This window comes from Symsagittifera roscoffensis, chromosome 4, assembly GCF_963678635.1.
Source record: "Symsagittifera roscoffensis chromosome 4, txSymRosc1.1, whole genome shotgun sequence".
Taxonomy (NCBI): domain Eukaryota; kingdom Metazoa; phylum Xenacoelomorpha; order Acoela; family Convolutidae; genus Symsagittifera; species Symsagittifera roscoffensis.
This window is the reverse complement of record NC_087065.1, coordinates 30,452,248-30,474,098: the sequence shown is the minus strand read 5'-3', so window position 1 is coordinate 30,474,098 and position 21,851 is coordinate 30,452,248. Positions and strand designations below refer to the sequence as shown.

General features: G+C 38.1%; 1 protein-coding gene across 1 annotated transcript in view; it reads right to left on the bottom strand.

The window, feature by feature from the left end:
- Nucleotides 1-21,851, bottom strand: part of LOC134843911 (alpha-N-acetylgalactosaminidase-like) — a gene marked incomplete in the record, with an annotated part of 60,152 nt that overhangs the window by 30,416 nt on the left and 7,885 nt on the right. The window contains 1 exon segment of the mRNA XM_063860251.1: nt 286-426. Within this exon segment, the coding sequence (XP_063716321.1) occupies nt 286-426 (141 nt within the window).

Below are 21,851 nucleotides of genomic sequence, written 5' to 3'. Positions count from 1 at the left end.
AAGACACTTTATGGGAACAGAACAAAATTGCGGTTTTTCGCAAGCGCTAAGCCTTAAAATAAAAAATACAGGCTGCAAAAGTGCTTTTAGGGAAATTTTGGGGATGGTCAGTCAAAACAGACGAGAAAAACTAAGTCCAAAGGGAGACTTTTTGGGTGCGCAGGGTGTCGTGAGGATGACAACTCCCCTCAGAATCTGCTGCTTATTTTGTTCATTTTCTATCAATGATTGCTTGTTTTTCTGTCATATAGTATATTTTGCCATTCTACTATTGCTTATTTTCACCCAGTTTGAGTCCCCTCTCATGCATGTATTGGGCCAGGGAGGCCATGCCACTGGGGAATCTGATAGGGTCTGGCTGCAACTTCCCATCCGCAGTTCTCTCTTTGCTCATCCAGCAGTCGTCAATCGACACGTACACATAACCTATAAAAACAGTTGACAACTTTTTCTTCGTAAACTAGCCTAGAAATGGCCGCATTTTTTTCGAAAAAAAAAACGTTCCAAAATGTGGACCAGTAACTTCTTTTGTAGTATTTTGCAGTATTCAGAAACAAAATAGTATATTGTAGTAAATGAAAGTATTTTGAAAATTCAGAAACGCCAGAAAGCCGACCAGGTAGTTTCAAGTCACGTCAAAAAGCTATCCGAGAGCAAAAAACTTCGAAGAGTTATTATTTAAAAAAAAAACGTCGAAAAACGCAGAAATTGAGACTAAAATAGTAACTGAAGTACAAATAATAAAAAAACCTCCGTTTTTCAAATCATCCACTGAGAATTATTATTGCAATATTGTGCATCATTATAGCAGCATAGTCCACAGCGACTTCATATTAGAGACTTGTGTCTCGTATAAAAAAATTAGTCTTTGTAGTCTCGGAAACTTGAACGCCCTACTTTTGGCGAGAAGAAAAGCCAAACTCTCTTATATCAACAAGATGAATCCTCAGAAACATGATAGCAGTAATTGTTTACCCTCATGCCACTAACAATTACGAATAATAGTATAACAACTGTATTGCTATTTTGGTTGTGCGCCCAACCTCCGTAAGCAACTTAAAACAGCTTTTTTTGGTAAGACAAACACTCATTGTCGTAAATCAATCAAAAAACCAATTCTGAAAAACCTGGCATAAAATCGCTTTCAAAACATTTGTTTTTTCGGTACAATCTTTATGTGATAAATTGGCGCATGCCAAAATAACCAGTGATTGTCCTTGAGACAAACTGCTCTTTTTGACGGTCAGCTTTAATCGAAATGTTAAAAAAGGATGTAACCCCTTTTTTAGCAAATTACAAAATGGGCATGTGGGGGTCTCGAACATACGCCTGACTGGTCTACAAATTAGTTTTGGTCTAGATCACTCGGTCAACTGATCTTCTATAGCATCATGCTTGTGTTTATTTTTTTTATGTGCTCGCTTGCCTTTGCGCTGCAACATCCTCCGCCCCTAGAAACGAATGAACTGGACCGAGCTTTGCGGTTGGTCCGGTCAGTTCGCTCGTGACGTTTTTAACGTCTCGCATACGTCCTTGTTGTTGCGCAATTTAATAACATGGGCAAGTGGGTAGTGCCCATGTGAAAGTCGGGCACAACAACCCAAACCAAGTTCCCTGTTTTGGAAGTGATGTGCAAATTGTTCTGCCACTTTGATGTTTTAATGTGCAACGGTAGGTATTCCCGTAACTAGCATGACCACACTGCGTTAGCATAACGCTTTTTATGCTCAAAGTTATCTTCAAAACTCAGCAACGGAAATTGGCTGTGTGTTGCCAAAGTCTGAAGTAGTTTGGGGTCAAAGCCTCTAAAATGTGTGGGTTAGTGCTAATGGCTGTGATTGGTCTCGTGTTTAATGACTGCTCAACAACGCAATTTGTGGTTCGTAAAAATTCCTCGGTAACTCTCCTCTAGAGTACTAGTTTGACAGTTCTCACTAACCACTACCTGACCGCTGAGATACTGTGCACTAGGTGGGTTGATTCTCACCTAAATTCCTTGATGGGAAAAAACCGCCGCTGAAGCAAGTTTGTTCCAATTCTCGAAGCAAGCAGAATTTTTTTCTAAGCACCCACAAAGTTTGTGTCGTTGTCGGAAAGAATAGGTGCGTGAGTGTCGCGCCTTGCGATGAATTGCTCAACGTCCAAAACGCAGCAGCTTGTGTCGGGATATGGTATCACTCTAAGGGCAAGTGAATAAAACCCCCCTATTTTCTCAGTAGTTCTGCATATCGGAACCAAAAACGGGCCGAAGTAATTAACGCCCGTAATAAAAATAGTCTCACTTGTAACCGAACCTCTCATCAGTCAGAGCAGGCATAATATGGCAGACTGTTCTGGTTTTTCGCTTCCGGTATGTCAAGCATTTGTTTTCAACGTTTCGGAGCAATCAACAAAGTTTGAGAACGGTGGATTTTAAATTTAAAGCCGCATGCGTATAATGTGAGCCCTGATGGAAATGAGGAAAATGCAAGTGTCTCATCATCAACGGAACAAAGAGTGACATGCAACTAGAATTATTGGATGACTATCAATTTCGGTATCAACCACACGAGTAATTCGCACAGCCAAGCGATTAATTCCAGCTGAGCCAATGAATGAAGAATTTTCAGCAAATTTTTAAATTTTTTTTATGGTTTTATCACAATTAAGCAATCTTATTTCGATGGGGCACGACTCGTGCAAGGGCAGCAGACGCTACACAATGCCACAACACGTTTGTATTCTACAATCAAAATTAATTTGTCTAAATTTTGGTCGAGCAGATTATCATAAAATTTCGGCAAAACTTTGGTTTTAAAACAAGATGCACTCTCAAAACATGTGTCAATATCAGACGAAAGACATTTTAATCGGAATTTACCAATTTTTGCTGAGTTTGCTTTGAAGGGCTGAGTTTGGGTCAACTAATCTTCTTTAGCATCACGTTTGTGTTTATGTTTTTTATGTGCTCGCTTGCCTTTGCGCTGCAACATCCTCCGCCCCTAGACACGAATGAACTGGGCCGAGCTTCGCGGTTGAGTCGGTCAGTTCGCTCGTGACGTTTTTAACGTCTCGCATACGTCCTTGTTGTAGCGCAATTTAATAACATGGGCAAGTGGGTAGTGCCCATGTGAAAGTCGGGCACAACAACCCAAACCAAGTCCCCTGTTTTGGAAGTGATGTGCAAATTGTTCTGCTACTTTGATGTTTTAGTGTGCAACGGTAGGTATTCCCGTAACTAGCATGACCACACTGCGTTAGCATAACGCTTTTTATGCTCAAAGTTTTCTTCAAAGCTCAGCAACGGGAAATTGGCTGTGTGTTGCCAAAATCTGAAGTAGTTCGGGGTCAAAGCTTCTTAAATGTGTGGGTTAGTGCTAATGGCTGTGATTGGTCTCGCGTTTAATGACTGCTCAACCACGCAATTTGTGTTTCCTCAAAATTCCCCGGTAACTCTCCTCTATAATACCAGTTTGACAGTTCTCACTAACCACTACCTGACCGCCAAAATTCTGTGCACTAGGTGGGTTGATTCTCACCTAAATTCCTTGATGGGTAAAAGCCGCCGCTGAAGCAAGTTTGTTCCAATTCTCGAAGCAAGCAGAATTATTTTCTAAGCACCCACAAAGTTTGTGTCGTTGTCGGAAAGAATAGGTGCGTGAGTGTCGCGCCTTGCGATGAATTGCTCAACGTCCATAACGCAGCAGCTTGTGTCGGGATATGGTATCACTCTAAGAGCAAGTGAATAAAACCCCCCTATTTTCTCAGTACTTCTGCATATCGGAACCAAAAACGGGTTGATCTTTTGTAGACTCTAGAATACCAAGAGTGCGGTTGCCATCGAATACGGATATTTAATTGAACGAGTTAGGACACTGAAGAACAGTCGTACAGTCTGTCCGTTGAACACGTCGATAACCTCAAAAGTAAGACCTTTCAAAAGTGCCTTCTTTGAAGTTGGTTGCTAGAAAGACTGCTTGAAAATTTACGCCTCGAAAGGGTACCGATATACTTTTCCAAGGGTTGGCAACTTTTAAGGGACTGGTTTAGACTTTCATTTATTATTTCAGATTTGAATGACAAATTTTAAAGCTTAGAATGATTCAGATTGAGCCTAAAAACTTTTCGACTAATTTTCACGTCGAGACAGTTGTTTTTTAAAGCTTTCAAGCCCACTTCGTGGTTAGCTTAAATAGGTATCGGAACCAACAACGGGCCGAAGTAACTAACGCCCGTAATAAAAATGGTCTCACTTGTAACCGAACCTCTCATCAGTCAGAGCAGGCATAATATGGCAGACTGTTCTGGTTTTTTGCTTCCGGTGTGTCAAGCATTTGTTTTCAACGTTTCGGAGCAACCAACAAAATTTGAGAACGATGGATTTAAAATTTAGAGCCACACGCGTATAATGTGAGCCCTCACGGAAATGAGGAAAATGCAAGTGTCTCATCATCAACCGAACAAAGAGTGACATGCAACTAGAATAGTTGGATGACTATCAATTTCGATATCAACCACACGATTGATTCGCACAGTCAAGCGAATAATTCCAGCTGGGCCACTGAATGAAGAATTTTCAGCAAATTTTTTATTTTTTTTTATGGTTTTATCACAATTAAGCAATCTTATTTCGGTGGGGCACGACTCGTGCAAGGGCAGCAGACGCTACACAATGCCACAACACGTTTGTATTCTACAATCAAAATTAATTTGTCTCAATTTTGGTCGAGCAGATTATCAGTAAAATTTCGGCAAAACTTTGGTATTAAAACAAGATGCACTCTCAAAACATGTGTCAATATCAGACGAAAAACATTTTAATCGGAATTTACCGATTTTTGCTGAGTTTGCTTTGAAGGGCCAATTAGTTGTTCTTAGTATACTCGGGTCATTAACCCAGCTGCCTTCCTCCAGGTTGTACAGTCTTCAGTTGTACAGTCTTCAGATGTACAATCTTCAGTTGTACAGTCTGTCCGAAGAAATCCCACGTTAACCAGTGGCAGCTGGAATATAAAAACTAAGTGTCTAATTGCATTGATCTTTTGTAGACTCTAGAATACCAAGAGTGCGGTTGCCATCGAATACGGATATTTAATTGAACGAGTTAGGACACTGAAGAACAGTCGTACAGTCTGTCCGTTGAACACGTCGATAACCTCAAAAGTAAGACCTTTCAAAAGTGCCTTCTTTGAAGTTGGTTGCTAGAAAGGCTGCTTGAAAATTTACGCCTCGAAAGGGTACTGATATACTTTTCCAAGGGTTGGCAACTTTTAAGGGACTGGTTTAGACTTTCATTTATTATTTCAGATTTGAATGACAAATTTTAAAGCTTAGAATGATTCAGATTGAGCCTAAAAACTTTTCGACTAATTTTCACGTCGAGACAGTTGTTTTTTAAAGATTTCAAGCCCACTTCGTGGTTAGCTTAAATAGGTATCGGAACCAACAACGGGCCGAAGTAACTAACGCCCGTAATAAAAATGGGCTCACTTGTAACCGAACCTCTCATCAGTCAGAGCAGGCATAATATGGCAGACTGTTCTGGTTTTTCGCTTCCGGTATGTCAAGCATTTGTTTTCAACGTTTCGGAGCAACCAACAAAACTTTAGAATGATGGATTTCAAATTTAGAGCCACACGCGTATAATGTGAGCCCTCACGGAAATGAGGAAAATGCAAGTGTCTCATCATCAACCGAACAAAGAGTGACATGCAACTAGAATAGTTGGATGACTATCAATTTCGATATCAACCACACGAGTGATTCGCACAGTCAAGCGAATAATTCCAGCTGGGCCAATGAATGAAGAATTTTCAGAAAATTTTCTTAATTTTTTTTAATGGTTTTATCACAATTAAGCAATCTTATTTTGGTGGGGCACGACTCGGGCAAGGGCAGCAGACGCTACACAATGCCAAAACACGTTTGTATTCTACAATCAAAATTAATTTGTCTCAATTTTGGTCGAGCAGATTATCAGTAAAATTTCGGCAAAACTTTGGTATTAGAACAAGATGCACTCTCAAAACATGTGTCAATATCAGACGAAAGACATTTTAATCGGAATTTACCGATTTTTGCTGAGTTTGCTTTGAAGGGCCAATCAGTAGTTCTTAGTATACTCAGGTCATTAACCCAGCTGCCTTCCTTCAGGTTGTACAGTCTTCAGTTGTACAGTCTTCAGATGTACAATCTTCAGTTGTACAGTCTGTCCGAAGAAATCCCACGTTAACCAGTGGCAGCTGGAATATAAAAACTAAGTGTCTAATTGCATTGATCTTTTGTAGACTCTAGAATACCAAGAGTGCGGTTGCCATCGAATACGGATATTTAATTGAACGAGTTAGGACACTGAAGAACAGTCGTACAGTCTGTCCGTTGAACACGTCGATAACCTCAAAAGTAAGACCTTTCAAAAGTGCCTTCTTTGAAGTTGGTTGCTAGAAAGACTGCTTGAAAATTTACGCCTCGAAAGGGTACCGATATACTTTTCCAAGGGTTGGCAACTTTTAAGGGACTGGTTTAGACTTTCATTTATTATTTCAGATTTGAATGACAAATTTTAAAGCTTAGAATGATTCAGATTGAGCCTAAAAACTTTTCGACTAATTTTCACGTCGAGACAGTTGTTTTTTAAAGCTTTCAAGTCCACTTCGTGGTTAGCTTAAATAGGTATCGGAACCAACAACGGGCCGAAGTAACTAACGCCCGTAATAAAAATGGTCTCACTTGTAACCGAACCTCTCATCAGTCAGAGCAGGCATAATATGGCAGACTGTTCTGGTTTTTCGCTTCCGGTATGTCAAGCATTTGTTTTCAACGTTTCGGAGCAACCAACAAAACTTTAGAACGATGGATTTCAAATTTAGAGCCACACGCGTATAATGTGAGCCCTCACGGAAATGAGGAAAATGCAAGTGTCTCATCATCAACCGAACAAAGAGTGACATGCAACTAGAATAGTTGGATGACTATCAATTTCGATATCAACCACACGAGTGATTCGCACAGTCAAGCGAATAATTCCAGCTGGGCCAATGAATGAAGAATTTTCAGAAAATTTTCTTAATTTTTTTTAATGGTTTTATCACAATTAAGCAATCTTATTTTGGTGGGGCACGACTCGGGCAAGGGCAGCAGACGCTACACAATGCCAAAACACGTTTGTATTCTACAATCAAAATTAATTTGTCTCAATTTTGGTCGAGCAGATTATCAGTAAAATTTCGGCAAAACTTTGGTATTAGAACAAGATGCACTCTCAAAACATGTGTCAATATCAGACGAAAGACATTTTAATCGGAATTTACCGATTTTTGCTGAGTTTGCTTTGAAGGGCCAATCAGTAGTTCTTAGTATACTCGGGTCATTAACCCAGCTGCCTTCCTTCAGGTTGAATAGATTTCAGTTGTACAGTCTTCAAATGTACAATCTTCAATTGTACAGTCTGTCCGAAGAAATCCCTTCTTAAGCAGTGGCAGCTGGATTATAAAAACTAAATGTCCAATTGCATTGATCTTTTGTAGAATCTAGAATACCAAGAGTGCGGTTGCCATCAAATACGGATATTTTATTGAACGAGTTAGGACACCGAAGAACAGTCGTACAGTCTGTCCGTTGAACACGTTGATAATTTCAAAAGTAAGACCTTTTAAAGTTTCTTCTTTGAAGTTGGTTGCTAGAAAGGCTGCTTGAAAATTTACGCCTCGAAAGGGTACCGATATAAATTTCCAAGGGTTGGCAAATTTTAAGGGACTGGTTTAGACTTTCAATTATTATTTCAGATTTGAATGAAAAATTTTAAAGCTTAGAAAGATTCAGATTGAGCCTAAAACTTTTTCGACTAATTTTCACTGCGAGACAGTTGTTTTTTTAAACATTTCAAGCCCACTTCGTGGTTAGCTTAAACAGGTATTGGAACCAACATCGGGCCGAAGTAACTAACAATCAAAATAAAAAATGGTCTCACTTGTAACCGAACCTTTCAACAGTCAGATCAGGCATAATATGGCAGACTGTTCTGGCTTTTCGCTTCCAGTATGTCAAACATTTGTTTTCAATGTTTCGTAGTAAACCAACAAAATTTGAGAACAGTGGATTTCAATTTTAAAGCCGCACGCGTTTAATGTGAGCCCTGATGGAAATGGGGAACATGCAAGTGTCTCATCATCAAGAGAACAAAGAGTGACATGCATATAGAAATACTGGATGCATACTATCATATTCGGTGTCAACCACGTGACTGATTCGCCCAGTCAATCGAATAAATCCAGCTGGGCCAATGATGGAGGAATATTAAGCAAATCGTTTATATTTTGTATGGTTTTATCACAATTGAGCAACTTTTTTTCGATGGGACACGACTCAGGCGAGGGCAGCAGACGCATCATAATGCCCTATCACGTTTATATTTTACAATCGAGTTTATTTTGTCTCAATTTTGGTCGAGCAGATTTTCAGTAAAATTTCGGCAAAACTTCGGTATCAAAACAAGATGCACTCTCAAAACATGTGTCAATATCAGACAAAAAAAAATTAGTCGGAACTTACTGATATTTTCTGAGTTTGCTTTGAAGGGCTAATCAATAGTTCTTAGTATTCTCGGGCCACTAACCCAGCTACCTTCCTTCAAGTTGTACAGTCATCAGTTGTGCAATCTTCAGTTGTACAGTCAGTCGGAAGAAATCCCTCATTAACCAGTGTCAACTGGGTTATGAAAACTAAGTGTATAAGTGCATTGATATTTTGTGGTAGGCTCTAGAATATCAACAGTGCGATTGCCATCAAATACGGATATTTTGTTGAACGAGTTAGGACACTGAAGAACAGTTGAACAGTCTGTCCGTTGACGACGTCAATAAATTTAAAAGTAAGACCTTTTAAAGTTTCTTCTTTGAAGTTGGTTGCTAGAAAGGCTGCTTGAAGTTTCAACTTCATATCAACATCGATATTAAAGGATCTACTCAGACTTTGTCAAACATAACGGCTATTTCGGTCTTGTGCGAGCTCCTAGATCGCGCTCGAAAACAAAATACGGCACAGAACACATCATGCGAACTGTCAACGAACATGTTCGATTCAGTCAAAAGGCGCGATGCAAGAGCACCTAACAAAGGAAAGCTTGAGCACCAATCTACTCTCAGAGCAGCGAACAAATTAAGACCTGAGTGACACTCAAGGACCTGTCGTTTCATATTCTCTGAGAGTTCATCGATCCCACTTTAGTCCAAGGACATATGATGACTGGTCTGGACTCAAGCAAATATCTTTCGCTGGTAGATTGGATTCGCGGTGGTCCGGGTTGGCGGGACTGTTTTTCGGCGTCATTGCTGACAGATTTTTTCAAAATAAAAACAATTTGTTTCATTAGGGAGACTAAATATTTGCTTAATTTCGAAGCTTGTTCACTGTTTTTGGAAGAGTCCAGGTAGTCATACATTGAAATTGATGGACGACAGCTAAACCAGCTTCAGGGTATGCGTCTTAATGACCAGGTGCAGTCTTCTGCCAGGCATATTTCGAATCGAGGACACGGCGCATCTGGCCGGGTTTGTTCGGGTTCAACAACGGATGATGCGGGAAATATCAATCAGGGTCGATTCGTGAATTGAGATTATAAAGGCGAACAGTAATGCTCTTTCCCTTCCATTTATCAGGTTTAATGCTCTCTGCTTTTTTTTCACGGAGCGCCGGGTTTTAGCAGGAACGTTGATTGAGAAACAAGCGTTCCTCGAAATTTTTTCTGCCGCAAGTACTATTGTACCGTGTCATGGGTCCTAAGGCGGTTCCTTTATGGGGGGTCCCAACATAAAGCAGAATCCTAGAAAAAAGTTCCTTTTTTTTAACGGTTCTCTATTTTAAGATTTGTAAATAACGTAAGTTCCCACCCCTAAAGTAAAAGACCCCCTTCTTAGTATCTTGTGAAGCTGAGCTTTACAAACGGGATCCGATACAAAATTCCTTCTATTTTAAAGCGTTCCTTTTTCATCGGAAAAACTAAAGATAATCCTCCTAAATTCTGAGTTTTTCTTTTTCTTCCAAGTTTCATGTGGATATCTTTTCCTGGCTTTCTTTTTTTCGTCGAACATTTTCATGCTAATAAAAGTTATTATTATAACTGAACCAATGGTGGTTCAGTTTTAATGTAATGTGCTATTATTAAAACTTATTATTAAAACTGATCCAACCTGACACATTTGTTTGAACAAATACTTGGCTTGAGTCAACTAGTTTATTTGCCTAAAACTATTCTATTGAGACAGTGATTGAGCACAATACATGTATTTTTTTACTGGCAAATTGGCAAAACCAAAAAAAGTTTAGGTCGAATTAGAGCAAGGAAGAGCAGTAAAAATGTCTTACAATATATGTTTCAAATTTTAAGGCTGTTTTGGTTTTCTTTGCGCTGTTTTTAGATGGTATTTTTTCTGAAGCATTCGATAAAATAAATGGGTTATTTATCGGTAAGGGGAAGTCACGGACTCGGATACTAGAAACTTCTTCTCCTCGTTGCTCTGTTTCTGAGTACGGCCGCTGTATGAATCCCCATTCCGGAAGTTGAAATTCCGACCTAATGGCCAAAGGGAACTGTCGAACTCCCGTCCAGAAAGAGAAAACGTTTTGAATCTAATTGTGATAATGCAAGTTTGTTTTGCTGCACTGTCATAATATTAGTCTGGCCTTTCGAAACAATGTTCTATTTGTACACTCTCAATGTTTCCCCAGTGAATAATGTGTCCCTGAAAACTTGGTGCACAATTTCTTGTTGTGCATACCATTTCAACCCTTGGGACTCAATTTTTGAGTGCAGAAGCAAAATCATGATTCATTCCTACAAGGCGCAATAAAAGTTTCAATTCACTTCAGCATTTCAGTTTATACCGGACAAAAATTTTGACATTTTTACCAAAGAACAGAAGACTCCAAATTAAGATTTAAAAAAAAGAAAAAAATGAATTATGTTTTCAGATAAATGAACGTTTAGGCAACATTGTATAATTTTGCCTAAATCAGCTGAAAGCCCATAGTCTGTTGCAGCAAAGTAAAGGGGAGGGAAGGAGGTTGGTGGTAGTCGTGGTAGTTTTTTCTTTTAATAGGGAAGAATGGGAATGAAAGGGCTGCTTAACTGATGGAATACAGTTTCCCACCAGTCTCGTCTTTAAACTTCAGCAAAACTTTCTTGTTTGCATGGTCTACGTCGTCAAAAATTTTTTATAACGTTGCGAGTTTTTAAAAATGTCAATTTTTATGGCAAAAACGTCGTCAGTTTTTACGACAAACGTTGCTAGTTTCTATGGCATAAATAAAAATACCAGTCCCGGAGTACAGTAGTTTCGAGTTTAGGTTCGGTTTCCTTTTTTGATCAAGAAACTGATACATAAAACAATTGGCGAGGTCTAAGATGGTCTAAGATTGTCCCAGATTATTCTTGTTACTGAAAAGCTGATTGTGGCTAATTGATCTTCAAGGGTTTGAAAGCTCTTCGTTGTGCTCAGAGCTTTTTTTGAAGAAGTTGTTTCTCGTTCCATACAAATTCTTTATTCCTAATTTAGACCCCATTGTCTTACCAAAGGCTGAACTAACAATCAGTTTGAAAAAAATCTCCTGGAGTTTTTTACCGCAATTTTTTCTAGGCAGGTGTTGAGGTCCACAAAAGGTGCCAACCAGCGACTTTGGCGGAACAGAAGAACCTTTCCGAGGCGAGTTTCTTCAATCCTAGCACGTGGTACAACTTTAGCATTAGGTAGGGCAAAAATTATTTATCTTTAAGATGCAAGGTCTGCAGGAGCTTTGGCTCCTTTGGCAGTAGAATGATCTGCAATTTTCCCAACATGCCGACATGCCCATTGCTCATTGCACCGATGTCCACTATTTCACGAGAGGAGGCAAAAAGGAAGCACATCTGTAGTCAAGTAAAAGTCGTGGTAGTCACCAAGTGAACCACTCCTTAGTTCAGTGAAAACTTCTAGGGCATGATTTTACTCGCTTCTTGTAATGCTCACATCCCCTCGTGTTAGACTGATTTTCCACATTACTCGCGGGCAAGTTCTCCAATCTTTTCAAAAAAGTTGAACTATTAGCCCTTTCTGTTTCAACATTGTGACTTTTTCAGGGGAGTGGCTAAGTTTTTCAAAATAGATCTCCAGACGAAAAAAAAAATTCGATCGGCAAGTATCATACATTGTCTTTTTTCTTCACATGTGAGTAATACAGAAACAAAGTTGTCGAACCCCTTTTTCCTCAGCGCTTTGATTGTGAAGTGTAAGATATGCTTTGATAAACTATGAGCATTTTCTAGATTGTAATTTGTAGTTTTTTCATTATTATTAGCCTTATTACGTGGCCAACCCAGGAGCTTGTTGGTGTAATGGCAATGATCAAGTACCGCATCGTTCTCGCATATTCAACAAATTGTAGCTTGTTCCTGACCTGTTATATTGATGAAGGTGAACTGTTTTCTTTTTTCTACCTTAAGTTTGTCTCTCTAACTTCAAGGGAGCTAATTAGCTCTTCCATTACATTTGGTCCACTTTTATGCTCAAACCTTAACAGATCTTCTGTCCCCAATGCGATTACTGATATGGCCTGCTTGATGGATTTCAAATGCCGAGTGATAGATTTTTTGCGAATCAGGTTGCGGTCCGTCCGTATACTGGCAATAGCAGTGACTCCAAATCAAAAAACAATTACTATGGGTACCTAACAACGAGCTACTAAATTTATGAACTGTTAAGTATCAAGGTTATTGCAGCGACAAACGGTTGATTACTAAGGAGTGAATTAATGGGATTTGAGTGATAATTTCAGTAGCAAATCAGATCAAATATATATGGTAAATTACCCGCACAAAGTTGCTCGAACCAATGACTAAAGGTCATGTTTCACCAGCTAATTTTAACAAAAATCGGGAAGTGATCTTTCAGTTTGAACTGAATAAGAAAGATCAATTCCAGTTCAGTTAGGAAAAATCACCAATATTAAGGGCAATAGTTCGCCATCGTTGAACCTGAACAGAAAAGTAAAGGTCATACCTAGATTTGGTGTGAAACAAAAAAAGGATTTAAACAGATGAAAAACATTTATGTGATATTAAGATTTTTTAACAGTCAAGTAGAGTTTGCTTACCGGAAAACGTCTATTTGACAATTGTTCAGCCTTTCAAGTCTGTCCATTTCCATCAGACTAAAGGGCTTTTCATATTCCCCATTGATTATCACAGTTCCTTCCTTGTCAATTCGTAGGTTGATACCCTAATTTTCTCTAGCCACTGTCTAGATGTGAGTTAGAGGCCCGGCTCATTCACGTTGTGAAGTGCTTTAACAGAGCAGGATAGAAAGCAGCGGTTATCACCGTTAGTTTTGATATTAGTGAGCAGAGTGCATCAGGTATCTCGAGGTGGGTCTTGCTCTATTGGCTCAATTCGATCAGTAATTGTCCCAATATCACGAGAAGAGAATGATTTGACTGGGTTGACCATTTGTTTAATCAGTTCCAAGTATTGATCACCAGCTATTCCCTCGAAGTACCTTGTCAAACTCCTAGTGTTCTGAAATTGGATAGTCCTTTCGCAGTTTTCAGTGTCCCCGTCATGCACAGTGGGAAATTTCATCACCCCCAATTTCACATCACACTTTTTTGGGCCTTTTTGACCCTTTCCAAATAAGAGCGTCTTTTTCCTCCTTGTTATGCATCATGACTTGAAGCAAAATCTTTTTTTATCAACTTTGAGATCGTATCGGCGCCATTTCCCTCTGAACGCGATTTTCATTGGGGCAGCAGAAGAGGTCGTCTCGATGCCATCGAAAATTTGCAATGCGTGCTTCTTCAGCAGATAATGTTGATAGCTTTGGCCAGTGCGAAATTTTGTATGGCAATAGATACAATGGCTAATGGAAATCATGTCATGTGCCATCTCAACAAGCTCTCGGGCTACCGACAAACTCTCGAATGATTCGAGACAATCACCGAAAACAGTTTGAGGAGGAGGCAGAGGAAGAATCTTGTGAGACTTTTGCTCAAGTCTTTTCAAGTTTCTTGTAGAGTTCAGTGTTTGTACTGTCTAGGAACAGGTGTCGCGATAGAAATAAAGGTTCGGCATTGTCTGTTGAACTTACTTGAGTAACTTAGAAAAGTTTCAAGGTTGAAGTAAAACTGGTTTTCAAGAAGCAAAAAAGAGAAAACTTAGACCGAAAAAGATGAGCTTTGCAAGTAAAAACAAGTAGAAGCCATTTACTTTGCCGTGGACTTGATAAAAAATACTTTCTTTTCCATAAACAGGGTTTGTTACAGCTTTAAAATCTATATGCCTCATCAGCTCGTTCAAGTGCATGGGTTTTTTATATTAAAAAAACTAATTCATTTACAGCCGCGAAAGGGTACCGATATACTTTCTCAAGGGTTGGCAACTCTTTTTAGGGGACTGGTTTAGGCTTTCATTTAATATTTCAAAACTGAATGACAAAATTTAAAGCTTAGAATGATTCAGATTGAGTCCAAAAAAATTTTGGACTAATTTTCACGGCGAGACAGTTAGTTTTTTAAAGATTTATAGCCCACTTCTTGGTTTGCATTAATAGGTATAACAAAAACTAGAACTAAGAGGTAAAAGTGTTTGAAAAATGAGTCCATCAACTATATAATTTAGAATTTAAAATGAGACAGTAATTTAGAAAAAAGTCCAAAAGTTTGCAATTTGGTTATCATGATAGTTGCAGATGATGATAAGCATAGATTTCCATTTGAGTATGTTTAAAATAAATCAAAATCGTAGCTTCTTTTTTGTGGTTCTATAGACCATGAAACATTTTATATCATCTGCTTCAAAAATTTAAGGCATGGCCTTTTGGTTCAAAAGATTATACCTAACCCGGCGTTGCTCGTCCCTATGCTCCTCGGGAACGCCTTCCATTCGGTGAAGTCAAGTGAAAAAAAAATGGTTTCTCACCTATTTAAAAAAAACCTCAACTTTTTTATACTGTGCAAAAAAAAACACAAAAATTACCTTAAAGTCAATCAAAATCTAGCCAGTAAATTTAAAAAGATATCGAGCAAAGTTCTACTGATCGTATTGAAAATTTTCTTAAATTAATTTTTTCCGTCATTTTTACCGCAAAGTAATCAATCTCGTTTTAAAGTCGTGTAAATGTGCGATATGAACTTTGTATGAGCTAGCTTACGCCTAATGGGGGCAAGCGTAGAAATTAAAAAACGTTCATAATCCAATAACTGAGACGAGACGCTTGAAATATGTGATTTTTTGAGACAATCAGAGTTATGTGTAAATAATAAAAAAACTGGGAAAATGTTTTTGTCTCCAATCTATTGAAACTGCCCTTAACTGATTTGTCGTGATCTTCTAAGCTCAGCAGGGCTGAGGTTCGAGTTCAATTTTTGAAAAAAAAACGTTTCTTTTTTTTCTCGTTTTTTTACCAAAAAAGTGCCAGTTATAGTCGTAAATCCTGCATTTAGACGTAAGCAAAAAGCAAAACTGCGACTGAAAGCACTCTTTTTTACCTTATGCAAGTCTTAGCTCACCCCACCGCACGTTGCAAAAAGTATAATAGGAGAGAGAGAAAGAGAGACAGAGAGAGAGTGAGAGAAAGAGAGAAAGAAAGAGAGAGAGCAGAGAGCAGAGAGTGTTTGAAAAAAAGCCAAATTTACAAGGTTGGACTATCAACAACAAATTTATCTTTCTATTTAAAAGAAAGCAATGTCTCCAAAACAATACTCCAAATGTAGCTCACAAATGAACTGGTGTATTTAGTTTTTATCTCTCTCTCTCTCTCTCTCTCTCTCGCTTTCTCTCTCTCTATCTCTCTCTCATATTTTATGAAACAACAAAAAAATTCGATTGATGATCTTTTTTTTTTAGTTTTTTCGATTATTTTTTATAATTTTGCAGGTTTTAGCTGATCTAGTAGGCGAGATAAATAAAGTAGAACATATTTTAACAATATGTCACAATCAAACAAAATTGAAAGTATAAAATCTGAGGAAAAATAATCGAAACAAAAGAAAGTTTTTTGTTTAAATTATTACAACTCTAAAACTTCTAGTTTTCTCTTTCTTGGGGCATAGCATTATGCATTTGGAGGGGTTCCTTGAATGAGATCTAGAGTCACAAAATCAATTGTCTCCGCACTCTGCGATGATGAAATCCAATCATCCGAAAAGTTCATTGTACTGGAGCTGGTGTTGAAACTGCTCATCTAACAAATGACTCGGGAGACATTGCTGTCGGGTTACCCCAGTACGATTCGCGCTCTGCATAATCACGAAGACATCCCTCCTGATTTCCATAAAACGAGGTTAAGTCGCAGTCATATGCGAGGAGTTCCTTGGAGATTTCTCGAGCGATGTTGTGTCGTTATCTCAGTCTTTTCTAATGCCGGATAGCTCTTGTTAAAAGTGCAACTCTCGCTTATTCTTTTTCCGTTCTATCGAAGTAGATCGATAAGATCAAGGAGAAAAGTCGGCAGCAATATAAGACGTTTTGTAGTCCATTCCTAGTTTTGATTGCCTTCGTTTTTTTGGGGAGCCAAGTCATTGAACCGTCTTGCTCTATCCGGAGAGGCTTTCTCTTTCTCTCTGTTGATGGATGATTGTAATCAATACTCTCGTGTATGTTTGGTAGGTAATTTTTGCTTCTGGATCACACACTGATTTTATTTGTGAGGACTAGTCATCACTTGAAGATTTGTTAACATAAGTTTTGTTAACATTAAGTTTTGTTAACATTTTATGACTGAATTACTGAAGTGATTTTGAGAGAAAGAAAAAATGAAATGTTTATTATTGAGAATGAGATCAGGAAAGGAGTGACGAGGTTTAATGAGGTCAAATCTAATTTTTTATAAGCGAGGATATCAACGTTTATTTAATTTTACGCATGGCGCCTAAGTTCATGTTAAGAATGCATGTGGAAACCCCATTTTTTATTTTTATGTGATAACTTAATTATAAGGGCAACGTGCGAAATCACTCAGTTTGCCAGAAGGTCCATGTCATGCTGTTAAAACTTCATTATCATGATTCATAGCAGTCATTAATTTAACCGTCGTAACAAAAAAACACTAGAAATTTTTCAAAGTACACCCGGAAGAGAAAAGGCAATTAACTACCCATATAAACAGTGGTTAATTGTTAAAGACACTTTAAACTTGGTGATTAAATTTATCAATATATCTTAAGGTGCTCGTAAAATTGCTCCAAAATTTTTTTCTCTTTGAACGCATGATCTGTTTTGTATCATGTGATCAATCATTCTCCATTATTCCTCACCAGTTGATTAATTTTCCTTTAGTATGAAATCTTCTCTTGAAACGGATGTTGGCTACTTCGATGATTTTCGGAATAGATTTTTTCGGGAATGATAAACGTTTAGTTAGAGTCGTTCCAAAAACATACTCGCAGACCTGTACTTAAATAATTTTTGAATTGTACAAAAAGACGACCAGTGAGTTTTTAAGTATACACAAGGAATAACCTAGTCAACTTGTGAGTTCGAGTCCTTGGCGGACATTTAGACGAAAATAAAAAAAATGACGAAAGGAAAAATAACGCAAAAATGAAAATAATGACAACTATCGGGTTGCATAAAATTATTAATTCGTAATTGAATAAAACTACAAGGCAACGGTTGAAGCAACATATGAGCAATCCCGCGACTCTTTCGAACAATTCCGAAAAAACAACAAAATTTCATCCTGAACCATGAACCCAACTTATCTGGCTTCGCTTCAAATGCAAATTTTGCGTTTCCTCTAAGTTGAATAACTTAAATTTGTGCAATCATTCGATTGACAAATAAGAAATTATCATGTGCTGGTCGAGTTTACAAAAAAGTCTACCTGTTTACTAAACAAAAATGACTTCAAAAGCATTCGTCGTACCTTGTCTTTTCACAGCATTCTACTTTGGGTTGCTCCATGAAATGTTTTGTATTATAGCTGTAAATTATAACTCTGTCAAAATAACTGTAAAACAAAACTCTGTAGAAATTATAATTCTATCAAACTGTCTTTGAAATAAATCATGGAAAAGAATTTCAAATTTAAACCATGTTTTAAACCATTTTTACTCTCTTGTATTGAAAAAATTACTACACTAGCGTGAGGCATTCCCGAGGAGCGTAGCGACGAGCAATGCCGGATTAGGTGTTGCCCCTTAAACCAAAAGGCCATGCCTTAATAATTCGGAGGACTTGGTATGAAATGTTTCCCGGTACAATTAATCACCTGAGAGAAACTTTGATTTTGATCTCTTCTAAACATATTCAAATGACAATCATGCTTATCGTGCATCTGCAATTATTAGGATATCAAACTTACAAAAACTTCTTTTTTGAAAATTGCTATCGTATATTTCAGCCAAGTCACATAATTGAAGGCCTCATTTTTGGAGGATTTATAAGTCATATTTCATATAAGTCAAATTCTTCAGATTTATAAGCGACCAAGAAGTGGGCCTGAAATGCCTAAAAAAGAATTGTCGGTACTCCTTTAAAGCAGCAAAATTTTGACACTGTTCATGAATCAGTTTTTTCATTTACAAAGACCTTGCACTTGAACGAGATGATGAGACATATAGAGCCAAAATATGGAATAAACCCTATATTTGGAAAAGAAAGTAATTATTGTCAAGTTCACGGCGAAGTATACTTCTCGTTGATGGCTTCTACTGGTCTTTACCCGCAAAACTCTTAATTTTCAATCCTAGTCACTTCTCGTTTTTCAAAACCAGTTTTACTTCAATCTTAAAACTTTCCTGAATTACTCAAGTAACGGAAGAGCTGGAACGTTGAGCTGGCACATGACATGTTTTCCTATAGTAATTGTATCTTATTCCAAACAAAAGTACTCACTGGGAATAGCTATCAACAACATCTATTGAAGTTGCACGCATTTTCAGACGGTGGCTGGAGAAGGACAAGGTGTTAACCTTCGATTGGATAAAGAAGTAACTGTGATATTCAATAGGGAATATGAATTGCCAATGTGTCTGATGGACACCGACAGATTTGAAAGGTTGAGCAGTTGTTATGTCAACGAGTGTCGTTAAGCAACTTATACTTGAATGTTAACAAATTTTAATAGCCCCTGATTAACGTTCTTCATCTATTCAATCCCGCTTGATATTTCGCACCAACACTAGATATAAAAAAAAATTTTCTGTTCAGGTTCAACGATGGCAAATTATTGACCCTAAAAATGTCGAACAGAACCACTACTTATCTGATGTATCTGGTGGACTTGTTACTGCTTACAGATGGATTCAAGTATCACTATATGTGGATAAGTGATCTCCAGAAACTGATCGAGTACATGCGGCACTAAGTGCATCGATGCCAATCTGAGATTTGCTGTAAAGGGTTCCACACCAGCGCTTCCTTCGAAACTCTGAGAAGACATCAAGAACTGTGCTATCAAGACAAAAATGTCGTCAGTACAATGCCCAGGTCGGCAAAAAATGACCGAAAGATCAATGTACGTATCCAGAGTTATACTCTTTGATTTGGAGTCACTGCTTTTGCCAGTATACGGATCGCAACCTGATTCGCAAAAAGCTACCACGCACAAAAATGAATTCCATTAACGGTGAGCCTACGCCTTTATAGTAATCAAAATTATGATGAAATATCTGTTAAAGTTTGAGCTTAAAAGCTCCCTTGATTCAATAGCGAGACAAACTAACTTGAAAAAAAAGAAAAACATTTTCACCGGTATAACAGGCCAGGAACGGGAAGATCCTACGAATTGTTGGGTATGTGAGAACAAAGCTGAACTTAATTTTTGCCGCTACACCAAAAAGTTCCTGGGTTGGGCACATATTGGGTCTTAAGTTAATAGAAAAATAACAAATTAAAATCTAATGATAGCTCATAATTTTTCAAAACATGTCTGACGCATTATAATCAAAGTGCCGGCAAGAAGCGATTCGGAAAGTAGTTTTTCTGTATTACTCGCATCTGAAGACGTATAAAATCTTTGACAATCTCTGTATATAAAAACGTACACGGACAAAAATGGAAAACTCAGAAAACCCTTAAAAAATTTCAGATTCGTCCATTTGTATAGATTCATGCTAGGGCCAAATTTATTGACAAGTTGCAAAACGAAAAATTTTTTCTGCAAAACTTTTTTTTCTACTGGAGACCTTTTCTGAATAACGCAAGTACCCCCGCGAACAATGTGTTAAAATTGTTTAACAGGAGGAGATGTGAGTGTTATAAGAAGCGAGTACAATCTTGTTCAAAAAGTCCTCACTGAACTGGAGAGTGGTTCACTTGGTGATTACCACGACTTATGATTGACTACAGATGTGCTATTACTTGCGCTTCCATTTTCAATTTTTAGTGAAATTTGCTATCAATTGTACGGACTGGATAGCGCTTGATACTTCACGTCAAGTAACCATTCCTCGGATGCCTTACTATAAGGTTGTAAGCCCAACCTGAAGCTTCTAAGGGATCGTGAACATCTGGATTTTGTGCAGCGATGATACGAGGAGGAATGTTGACATTTTACGCGCGCCAACTTTAAAAGGCGAACCATCCAACCTCGACGGTTTTTCGCACTCAAAACCATTAAGCTACACCCTCAATATTGAAGGACAATTTTTGTACGGGCGACTAATGAAACACTGCCCTTTGCTATTAAACCATTCAATATAAGACAAAAGATACTGCTCACCAGCGAAACCTCGGATTAGGTTCATCAATTGAAGTCATTTTTTCCATTACCGATGAGCTTCATGACTTCTCCGATTATTATCTTCTTGCCTCATTTCGTGAAGTAGTGGTCATCGCTGCAATGAGCAACGACGAACCCAACATGTTGGGAAAATTGGGAGTCACCACACTGCCGAAGGTGCCAAAGCTTCTGCAGACATTGCATCCTAGAGATGGTTATGTTTTACATTACTTTATCCTAAAGTTGTACCAGGAGCTGGGAATGAAAATAACTCATTTCGGAAACATTCTTCAGTTCCGCCAACGTCACTGGATGGCACACTACGAAAATCTGTAGTAAGGTTAATTCAGCCTTTGGTAAAACAACGGAGTCTAAGTTAGGGGAAAAAAGGCTGGAGATTGTAAGGAATGAGTGAAAAGTTCTTCAAAAAACAACTCTGAGCCTTATGAAAAGCCACAATCAGTTTTTCAGTAAAGAAAATTTTTGGGACAAACCTATGTTAGTTGGTGTGACCATATTAGACCTCGCCAAGCGTTTCATCTTTCAATTTCGTTATCAGAAAATGAATCCGAACCTACACTTGGAACTACTGTACTCCGATAGTTTTATTTCAGCGGTAAAACTGATGACGTTTACCGGGAAGTAGAGAAACTAAAAGCTGAATTCGACTTTTTTAATTATGATGAGGACCGTTTCCTGGTCGACAATACAAACAAGAAAGTTGTGCTGAAATCTAAAGACGAGATTGGTGGAAAGCCGATCAGAGAATTCATCGCCCTAAAACAGAAACTGTCGTCCTGAAAGGTAAGTAAAAATCCCAACACAAGCCACCCTTCCACATACATTCCTCCCTTTCAATAGAAAAATCTACCACCACTGCCCCCGGGTTGCCCACCATAGAAGATAATGCGCAACCTTGCACATCCATGCATGATTTATATTGAAAATGACTTATCATACGTAGCACTAACGTTGGTTTCGAAAACCCACAAAATAACTTTTTGACGGATTAAAATGGTTATAAAACGGTTTCTCATCATTATGCAAGCTGTTGGTAAAATATCAAAAATTTTCACAATGCAAATCATACGTGGCAACATAAATGGTGCTACGTATGGAAGAGATTTTTCACCATTATTTTTTTTCTCTAGAAAACAGTAAAAATAGAGGTTAATTGACAAA